General features: G+C 38.4%; 1 protein-coding gene across 1 annotated transcript; it reads left to right on the top strand.

Moving 5' to 3' along the window:
* Positions 1-8,645: 8,645 nt before the first annotated feature.
* On the top strand, positions 8,646-9,693 carry LOC123456002 (nuclear ubiquitous casein and cyclin-dependent kinase substrate 1-like). Its single transcript, XM_045138130.1, has one exon. It carries the CDS (start codon positions 8,681-8,683, stop codon positions 9,410-9,412), a length of 732 nt encoding a protein of 243 aa, XP_044994065.1. The 5' UTR covers positions 8,646-8,680; the 3' UTR covers positions 9,413-9,693.
* The last annotated feature ends 1,393 nt before the right edge of the window (positions 9,694-11,086 follow it).

Genomic DNA, 11,086 nt, shown 5'->3' with positions numbered 1-11,086 from the left:
TAAATGCTTACTTGCACATGCTGCTGGACCAGGTCCAACTTTCTAGACACATATGTAAATCCAGAGGGACATTTATTTACAGCATGGAGAGACCTGGGTATGCCCATGCACCCTATTCCTCACACATGTACACTGAAGTCAATGTACGTCTTTACAAAAGTGGAAATTTGAAAACAAAGATTCACATGAAAGACAGTTATAGAAGCACACAGAGAAGACAGTTTGTCCCAAGGCAAGAAGGAGCACAGGATTAGATCTTTCCTACTTACTCGGAAGACAATAATGCCTTCAACTCTGGGGTATCTTGACTTCTAGAGTTGTAAGATAACAAATTTCTATTGGTAAAGAATCCTTGCTAACAATATATTTTTTAAAGAGATGGTCCTAAAAAAGTGAAACCCTAGCTCAAAACAAACAAACAAACAAAAAGTGATAAAATTACAGAAAAAGAAGCCTCTGAGGAGGTAGTTAGCTGAAATTTTCCTTTTTTCTTTCATTTTTTTTAATATTTTTTTCCTTCTTGACTATAGAAGAATGGTGATGTTGGGGAAATGGAAAAAAAAATTCATATTATACCTCCCAAACAGGGAAGAAAAGGGACTTGGTACAAATAATAAAGAGTATGTAAAAGATATTTTGTAGTATATGATGGCACACACCTGTAAACTGAACATGCTGGGATACAGATAAAGGATACTAAAAGAGTTCAAGGTCACCATCAGCTATGTATCAAATTGAAGACCAGCCTGCACAACGTAAGAACCTGACTCAATAGAACGAAAGGGAGGAAGGAAGTGCATGCATATATAATGAATCCATGATTTTATGCATATTGTGACATATTATATTATTATGAGAGAATGTATCATTATGAGTAATGCTTAAAAATGACCTGAGCTCTATATGGGAGCAAGATCACATGAATATAATTATAATCTATTTATCAAAATTAATAGTTTGTGTTAGAATTGTTGATAGAGCTCTGGATTATTCAGATAGCTGTACTATAGGAATTTCATTTTCTTCCTCAAATTTTACCTTTTTTTGCCACTAGTGTACAAATGTAGAAATTACTTCTTTCCAAGTAGATTTACTTTGGGGGACACAGTTAACATCATATATTCAAGAGTGGGAGAAGGAGTTGGAGAATAACTGTGCAGTCCAATAAGAAAGAGTGACCTAAGAGAATGGTAACCTAAAGTGGAACTTCATGGATGGCTGGGCTGGGAAACTTGAGAGGCCTGGGGGCAAAGCTCTCTAGCGAGGTTGAGACTTTCTGACCTGCTAAGAGTAAACAGACGAATGCCATGGGGACTTTTGGTCCAGCTCAAAGGATACAGTTAGAAAATTGCTTCAGGCCTGCTTCTAGGAACTTCTATTAACACTGATTATTTGGTGCTTACATTTCTACAAGTAACTTTCTCTTATTTAAATAAAAATCTGAAAGCAGCACATACAAGTTTCTATATGGGAATCCCCCAGGCATGCAAGGTAAGGTTGACAGTGGTGGCCTGCAGAATGCTCCTAGTTTATACAGTTTTCTATGACCTTCACTCACCTTTGTGTTAGTGTTTTCTAAAACTGACCTTAAAGACAATTTTTCTCACACATATGATCCTATTCTCTGTGAGTGAACATTTGAGTAATCATTTTCCTTGTTCTAATACTGAGTATAACTGTTATACTAAATAACTGGCTTATGGACTGCTTTTTATTTATTTTTTATTTTTGAGGTAGAATTTCACTCTAGCCCAGACTGACCTGGAATTCACTATGTAGTCTCGGGGTGACCTTGAACTTATGACTAGCCTCCTATCTTTCTCCTTAGTATGGGGATTAAAGGCATGTACCACCACTCCCAGCTTATGGACTGCTTTTTAATGTTCATGGTGAAAATTGTATTTCCTGATTTTTAGGCAAGGTTTTGGTTACAGAGATCCAGATAAATAGTCATTTGGCAATGGGAACATTTGAGCATGTTTATTAACTTTTTGTTAAACACACTTCACCCTTATCTGTTAGTAAGTACTATGAAAACTGGGAAAAAAGTTGACAAAGTTTCCCTTTGATCAAGTTCTATTTTCTTCTTTCTTGAGGACAATATCTTATTCACAGTTGGTGACAAGCCAATCACTCCTTAGCTTTTAGTATTAAATTTGGTGCTTACTGACTAAGGCTCACTAAAGATAGGACAACATCTAGGGTTGACACATTGGAAAAGACAAGGCAATTAAAGACATTCCTGGAAGAACAGGCAATGGAATTCTATTGAGAAGACACTGCTTAGAAATCCCGTCAGTTACATTGGAACTTTCAATACCACTTTCTTAAATAGCCATCTTTGAATGTTATTCAACCAGATGTCCCTCTCAGCATTCAATGATTATCCTACTAAGGTCCTGAACTTGATATTATAAATGTACAAGATTGAGAACTTGAACATGTTTGGAGCCATTATTGTTGAAAGTCACGGGTCTGCTCCTTAGTTTTATTTTCCTTCCCGTTACCTGCAGCAACTACACCTTAGATGCTGCCAAGCAGGCCCACTAAATCCCCTGCTGCCTTCATGGATAAACATGTTTGGACCTGACGTATTGTTCTCCAAGGCATAGACTGTACCCAGCAACAACCAGACCTTTATATTATTCTTATCATTTCCATATTTGAATCCTGTTTTATTATCCTAATGAGTGATTGATATATAATATCTTAGTCTTGCTTTTGCCCTATAACTGAGCATCATAGACAGGATTATTTAGCATAAATGTCTCACTCTTCTGGAGTCTGTGTGGTCCAAATGTATGGCACCACCATATGGTATGGGACTTTGAACCTGAAGTCTCAAAACTGAAGGTAGAAGGGCTAGACAGTGACAGAGTATGAAGGAACTGAGTTTTCCTTTTGAAGCAGCTCAGTTTCTAATCACTAACACAGAAATTGCATTAACCCATTTAGGGGATAAAGCCCTGAAGATCTAATCTCTTCCTCTGAGACTCTACCTCAGAGCACTGTTTCACCAGGAATTAAGTACTCAGTACTTGGACTTTGGAAGACTGGCAACATATTTCCTACTACAAATATACCCTCTGTCACTCAAGCAGAAAATTCTAGCAGTCACATAGTCACATAGTCAACTTATGCCCTTAGCTAACTTTAGCAAGAAGCCATGCAAACAATATTTATTTCCGACTCTAATGTGATTGCTTCACAGAGATCCATATCTCCTGACATCTATGCACCTGTGTAACCCCTCCCTATCACATATCATGTAAACTTGATTTTAAAAACGTGTAACAATAATTCCTGCCACTTTCATCATTCAGCTGAATAAAGTATGACTTTATTCCTGCTGGCATTGGCTCTTGCTGTTTCTCTTTGTTGCTCCGATGCCAGAGTATCATGAAATGCTTCATGGACACACAGACAAAACATAGAAAAAATGCAATATTCCAGTCAAATAATCACAGAATGTTGAAGCCTCAGCTTAACAGGCTGTGTGGAACTAAATCCTGCCCACATCCATGTGCACCAACATAGAAGCCAAACCTTTTCAGTTGACCTTGTAGCTTCAGCCTTGCTAGAGACTTGGGGGCTGAAGATTCAGCTAAGCTATCACCACAGACACTGGCCCACAGACACATTGAACAAACAGTACTATACAGCTAGTAAATTCCAGAGGCAATTTGTTTCAGGAAAACATACAGCTAATGTAACAGCCCTGAGGTGGATAGTTGCAAAAATTCAAGATGGCCCTGAATAATTTTTGTCTCATATTATATACTTTCTTGTATAGTCCCTTCCTATATTGTCCAAGGGTCATGCTCTAAGGGTTATAACACATGGCATAAATGATGAGTATGCTACTTCTGAGAGTATGATATTAACACAGTATGGCTTCACTAGTAATCTCTCCCCTTTTCTCACTACCTCTCATATTCTTGCTATCTCTATTTTCTTTGATAATTTGCATTATGGTAAAGTAGCTATGTGGTTGTTCTATCAGAAGCATCATGTGACAAAAAACTGAATTCTGAATCCAATCCAATAGTCAATGAGGTGCTGAGGTCCTTTGACAACCATGTAAGGATGCTTAAAAGGGCCAGAGAGATGGATTAGCAGTTCAGGTGCTTGCCTGTGAAGCCTAAGTATCCAGGTTTGATTCCCCAGAACACATGTAAGCCAGATACACAAGGTGGTACATGAGTTTGGAGTTGATTTGCAGTGGTTGGAGGCCTTGGTATACCCATTCTTCCTCTCTCTCTCTCTCTCTCTCTCTTTCTCTCTATCCGCATCTCCCCCCAGAAATAAACAAATAATTAAATAAAATATTTTTTAAAGAATCCTTAAAAAAATGGAATTTTTAGATTTGGCCCAGTAGTTTGCCAACAATGTCATGAGAGATCCTAACTCGAATCACAATAGCTTGGCTGCTTCTGGATTTCTGATGTTCAGAAACTTCATGAAACAACATAGATCTGTTTTAAATTTCAAGTCTTGGACTAATTTGTTATAGAGCAATCAATAACTAGCATAGTGATCCATCACCATTATCCAATGTTAGCATCTGCTTGTTTCAGCCACTCTTAGGTAGGGGTCATTCATTGAAATTAGAATGCACAAAGTATCTTAAGAGTGGTTTTAAGACCCCTTTTAAGAAAAGAACAAGAGAAAAGACTGAACAAAGGGAGCAGTATAATCATAAGAATGTTTCAGACCAGACAGCCAGCAGAACACCTTGAAGACCAAGAATGAGCATTAACAACCACTAACTGTTTGTCAGAAGATCTTATGCATTTGTATTCATTAACATTAGAAGTGGGAGACCTTGAGACAGAAGTATGGTGTTGGGTCAGGGAGATTTCCTCAGCTGAAGCTACCAACAAAGCACATGTGGCTCTGTGATATGATATAAAATGCAAACTGTTGAAGAACTTTAATTTGAAAGGGAGATGCCTGGAAGAGGGAAAGCCTCTAGGGTGTCCTACTGGAAAAGGGCCACATCAGGAAGTGTTTATTTTTTTTCTGGTTTCAAAAATCTATATACTTTCAAAGGGGAAAGTGGGGGGGGGGGGGAGGGAGGGAATTACCATGGCATATTTTTTTATAATCGTGGAAAATGCTAATAAAAATTAAAAAAATAAAAATAAATTTAAAAAAAATCTAACCTGGCGTGGTGGCGCACGCCTTTAATCCCAGCACTCGGGAAGCAGAGGTAGGAGGATTGCCATAAGTTCAAGGCCACCCTGAGATGACAGAGTTAATTCCAGGTCAGCCTGGACCAGAGTGAGACCCTACCTCAAAAAACCAAAAAAAAAAAAAAAAAAAATCTATATACACAAAGGCTACTGCCACCATGCAGAAAAAGTGCATGCTACTTGAACTGGCAGTAGAATTTGGTGTCATGTGTGTGGTGCTAATTATTCAGACATGCAGAATACAAGAGTTACTGTGGCTCATCTTAATGTCCCAGAGGAAGGATGTGGTTAGGCCAAGCAATGTGAAAAAAGCTCAGATTCCCTCCACAGAACCCTTGAGTGGACTATGGCTGAATCTGTAGAAGTAAAGCCTACATTTCAATGGAGATTTTAGAACAAGAAATGCTGAAGGCAGCATATAGATTTAGCCAAAGAAAAAACCTTTATTGTGTGTAAGCAGCAAGGCTGAGGTCTTGACTTCCTTTTGTCCATCAAACCATGGACAGATCTGCTCCTGCCACTGTGCCTTCCACACTACAATGCCCTGAGATACCTCTGACAGTACAAGGCAAAACAAACCCTAACATGTTTCTTTCAGGTATTTTTCACAGTAATGAGGAAAGTAACAAATACACTTAAGGAGAAAAATCATTACTTACGTGATAAATTAACTAAATAATCATATTTGCTACATTAAGTAGATAAGATGATTTTTTTGAAATTTGAATACAAATATGTTAATTAAATTGATGGCTTGATATTTATCAGTAATACCCATGTATTCAGAAGTATATGGAGTGACTTAATCTAAACAACAAAATGCTAACCTGACTTCCTATATATCAGTGACAGCAAAGGAAACAAAGAATAAGTCATTTTTGAAATATAAGAAATAATTCAATTTAGGAACAGTATGCCACTCTTTTAGGTAAGTGTCCACATTTAGAAAGACAAGGTATTTTGTGAGCTGTAAAACATTAATTCTCAAGATAAGTTCATTGAAATTGTGAGAAATCAGCATAAAAGAAGTTATTTATAACTTATAATAACATTGCACAGTACCAAATTGTTCACTATATTTTTGATTTCTTTTACTGAAATAGAAAATAAGAAGGAAGAATATAACCAAAGTCTTTGTTGTCTAGATTCTAATTCCATGAGAGTTTTGCTAGAAGTATTAAATTCATTAGAGAATCAATACTTTTTTTGGTGGGGGGGGCTTCAAAGCAGGGTTTCATTGTAGCGCAGGCTGACCTGCAATTCACTATGGAGTCTCAGGGTGGCCTCGAACTCACGGCAATCCTCCTACCTCTGCCTCCCGAGTGCTGGGATTAAAGGCGTGCACCACCATGCCCAGCCTAAGAATAAGTACTTTTTAACATGGGGTTTAATTTGTACTGAATAATGACCAGAAGTCCTATGTTATAATAATAACTGGTCTGGAAATCATGAAGTTGAGTGTCAGTTGTGGAAGTACACATAGGCTTTAACATTTGTTTAAGAAAAATTAAACTTTCTATATTCTCTTTATATCTCCTTTCTAACTTCCTGGCCTATGTTACTGAGATTTTGGGGGACACCTAATAGGATGGTATTGTACATATGTAAGTAGAAAAACAGTTTAATGGGAGAGAAAAGGTCTAAGTGAGGTTAGGGGAAGAGATTGAGTAAGGGAAGTTGGAGAGAGGGCTAATCAAAATCTAAGAGGCTATAAATAAGTCATATGGAAACCTAATGTTTAGGACAATGGAACACACAGGAGGCAGAGATTGTTGCTAGAAAATTTTCAGTGCAAAGGATGGTATACCTCCCAGTGAGTTGTTGGCCAGGAAGGTCCCTGATGCCCCCCAAACATTACAGGCCATTGCCAAGGCCCTTGGTTTCCCACCAGGAATAGATTGTAAGACATTATTGCTGAAGACTCCACATATTTGGATTACAAAGTCACTGAGAAACCCTGCTGGAGCTGAGCTGAAAGTCTTCTCCATGTAGACCAGCTGACAGAAAGCTGAAAAAAGCCATGCTGCAAGCAGTTCAATGGGAAAGAGAGAAATCACAAATGAAGATACTCAACAGTGGACACTGCAAGCTTTATATTTGGCCAGCCAGACCAAATGATCCAATGGGTGCAATAGTGGCACGTCTGTTATGGGGTAAACCAACTGCCCTCTAATTTGACTGGAGGCCCACCTCATGGGAGGGAATATATACCTGATACTGATAACCTACAACAGGGTTAGTCATGAGCCCTAGGAGTGTAATGTCTGCTGCTGTCTGGCTAAAAGTATATACTATGCTCACCAAATCTGCCCATTAGACACTTTTCTTAATGTTCATACCCATGAATTAATGCTAGTCTCACTTTTGGCTAGAGAACCTTCTCTTTTGAGATGGCAGTGACCTTGGAATAACTCAGGTGACACCATGGTGCTAAGAATAAGTGACAGAGGAGCGCAAGTGCCCAGCACTGAAATATCTCAATCACACCTTCCATGGCTCAGGGTTCATTGTGGAAGAGGTAGTAGAAAGAATGTAAGAGCCAAAGGAAGGGTAGGACTCCCTACACTGGGCTCCCCCAGACACAAAATGGCCTGAATATCCATGACCTCACAGTGCATGACCTCACTGCCTACACAAGACCATAATATGAAGAAAAGATCATGATTTCAAAATAAAAGAGAGACTGATGGGGGGGGTGGATATGATGGGGAGGGGAGTTTCAAAAGGAAAAGTGGGGGGGAGGGAGGAACTTACCATGGAATACTATTTATAATTATGGAAGTTGTCAATAAAAATTATTTTAAAAAAGAAAATTTAAACTTAAAGCAGTTAGTCATCTCCCCATTACAATGATGAAATAGTGGAGGCAGTTAACTTGGAAAGAGAAAGTGTTTATATTGGTTCTGGGGCATCTAGTTCAAGGTAGGGTGTCTTCATTGTTTTGGATTTCGGGCAAAGGCATTGTGTTATTACAGAAGCACACTGTTTATGAACCAGGATGTAAAAAGTAAGACAGGAGGAACTAAGACACCAAACCCTAACCCAAACAGCTGCCTGCTATGACCTAATGATTACTTACCACCTTATGAAGGTACACAGCATCTCTCAATAGCAAGTCTTTTCCCATGGGCCTTTAGGAAACAGTCAATATTCAAACTGCAGCAGAGAGCTAGATTGCTATATACTTCAAAGAGGCCATGTATGAGGAAAAAGCTAGGCAATTCATCTTTATGTTTTCATTTAATGAAACCTGACATATTAAAGGATTCTTCACTCTCGGAAGAGACGGGGGAGCGGGGGGCTCGTGTAGATTCAGGGGCCCGGACCCAGGAGCTGTGACTTTGAGAAGGCCAGCAGCTCCGGGGGGGGTGGGGGGGGGGGGCGAAGTTGGGGGGGTGGGGCGCCGAGAGCGCGGGGCGGGGGGGGGGGGGAGGGGGTTGTCCCGGTCCTTGGCTTCTCCACACGGTCCTGTTTCCACAGCGAACATGTCTCGGCCTGTCAGAAATAGGAAAGTCGTTGATTATTCACAGTTTCAGGAATCTGATGATGCAGACGAAGATTATGGAAGAGATTCGGGCCCTCCCACTAAGAAAATTCGATCATCTCCTCGAGAAGCTAAACATAAGAGGCGATCTGAAAAGAATTCACAAGAAGATAGTGAAGACTCTGAAGAAAAAGATGTGAAGACCAAGAAGGATGATTCTCACTCAGCAGAAGACAGTGAAGATGAAAAAGATGATCACAAAAATGTGCGCCAGCAATGGCAGGCAGCATCTAAAGCAGCATCTAAACAGAGAGAGATGCTCTTGGAGGTTGTGGGCAGTGAGAAAGAGCCAGAGGAAGAAGACGAGGCACCATTCCAGGAAAAAGATTCTGGCAGCGATGGGCATTTCCTAATGGAAGATGATGATGACAGTGACTATGGAAGTTCAAAAAAGAAAAACAAAAAGATGGTTAAGAAGTCCAAACCTGAGAGAAAAGAAAAGAAGATGCCAAAACCCAGACTAAAGGATACAGTAACGCCAAGTCCAGTAAAAGGCAAAGGAAAGGTGGGCCGCCCCACAGCTTCAAAGGTGTCAAAGGAAAAGACGCCTTCTCCCAAAGAAGAAGAAGATGAGCCAGAGAGCCCTCCAGAAAAGAAGGCGTCTGCAAGTCCTCCACCTGAGAAGTCTGGAGATGAAGGGTCTGAAGATGAAGCCCAGTCTGGGGAAGATTAAAAGTGATGATGGTTTGGGGAGAGATTTTATTAAAAAAAAAAATTAAAAAAGCAAAATGAAGGGGAAAATAGAAAGCTACATAAGATAGAACATGGTATTGGCTATTGGCTATGGCCTGACTCATGGGCTTTCAGTGCTTGTTTCCACTTGTTGAAAATAGTCTCTCTCTCTCTCTCTCTCTCTCTCTCTCTCTCTTTCACTCTCTCTCAGAAAACCATTGTATGTTGAAGTGTTTAAGTTACCATTTTGTCTGTTTTTCTCTTCTCTTTGCCAACTCCCTCCCCCCAATGAAAGCCATGCCAAATTAATCACTGGATTGATGCTTCATCTTTTTATTTTTAATGGAAGGTATGCCACGACTGTAAAGCAATAAGATCTGAGATGAACACTATGAAAACTGCTTTTTGCTAAAGAATAGCAAGTTGAACAGTAATCAAAAAATAACAGATTTTAGTTAAAAATGATTGCTTCTTTCTTTTCCTGTACTTTTTAAAAACAAGTTGTTATCTAACCTGAGTTTATATACATAAATGTCCAAAAAAAAATGACTCTAAACTTGCACTGATGAGGCAAGTAGGTAAACATGAATTCTGAATTGTTACTGAAAGTACTCATGTTGTTTCCTGTGGAGTATGTGAGGAATAGGGTTTCTGAGCTTGCATGGGGATCCGTGTTTTTTTATTTTTTTATTTTATACTTATTCTTAGACTCAGAGCCAGTGATCCTGTTATTCTGCTATTGTCCTTAATAAGCTTTAAAAAAAACAGAGGTTGCCACAACTGAAATTACTCCCAATTTCATATTTTGTTCTCCAATGGTTTGTGTTTTTAGACTATATATGTATGCTGTTTTTTGGATAAAATTTTACCCAGAATCAAAAAATTAAAGAAAATAAGAGAGAGATGCCCTAGAATTTAAATGGCAAGATAAAGCTACACATCTGGGTTTCTTTCATACTGACAATGTTAAGGTTTTAACCAAATAAAATTCCAGCTAATGTGAAGCTCAGTAAAAAAATAAATAAATAAATAAAAATTAAAAAAAAAAAAGGATTCTTCATTCTCATTTTATTGACTTATTTCCACAGTTACCATAGTCTGGGGTGGGAGGTCATAGGAAGAGTTTTATGTCTGCAACAAAAGTATTTTTTGTATTTTGTAATCAGGGTACAGAATTTGCATATAAAAAAGTTTAAAAATCATGAGAAAAATGATCCAAAGTTTCCGTAATTATTCCTGTAGAAAGACATGCATATCTGCATCCTAGATATAATCCAAGGTTCATTCTGTTTAGTAGTTCTGTGATGTTTTTCATAGTGATGTGCCTCACATTTTATTCACATACTAGTCTTCTAATCCCAGCATTCAAAGATTCATCTGACTCAGTGACAATTTGAAATTTTAGCAAACATATTGGTTATTTTCTTTCTATGGAGAATTGGCAGTATTTTTCTTAAAGTCCAAGACAAATAAAGAGAACTGTATTTCTTTAAATCTACAGAAGTGACATACATATCTCCATGTTCAACAGTATTTCTGCTATCTACATTACTCTGCAGAGATATTTCTTAAGAACTCTCTTTCCTCATTCTCAAATCTTTTATCTTATACATTGGCTATCAGTACAACATAAACACTTTGGGAGAGAACACAGATATTTATCATCTTAAAACAT

Source organism: Jaculus jaculus, chromosome 1, assembly GCF_020740685.1.
Source record: "Jaculus jaculus isolate mJacJac1 chromosome 1, mJacJac1.mat.Y.cur, whole genome shotgun sequence".
Classification (NCBI taxonomy): Eukaryota; Metazoa; Chordata; class Mammalia; order Rodentia; family Dipodidae; genus Jaculus; species Jaculus jaculus.
This window is presented reverse-complemented; position numbering and strand designations above follow the sequence as displayed.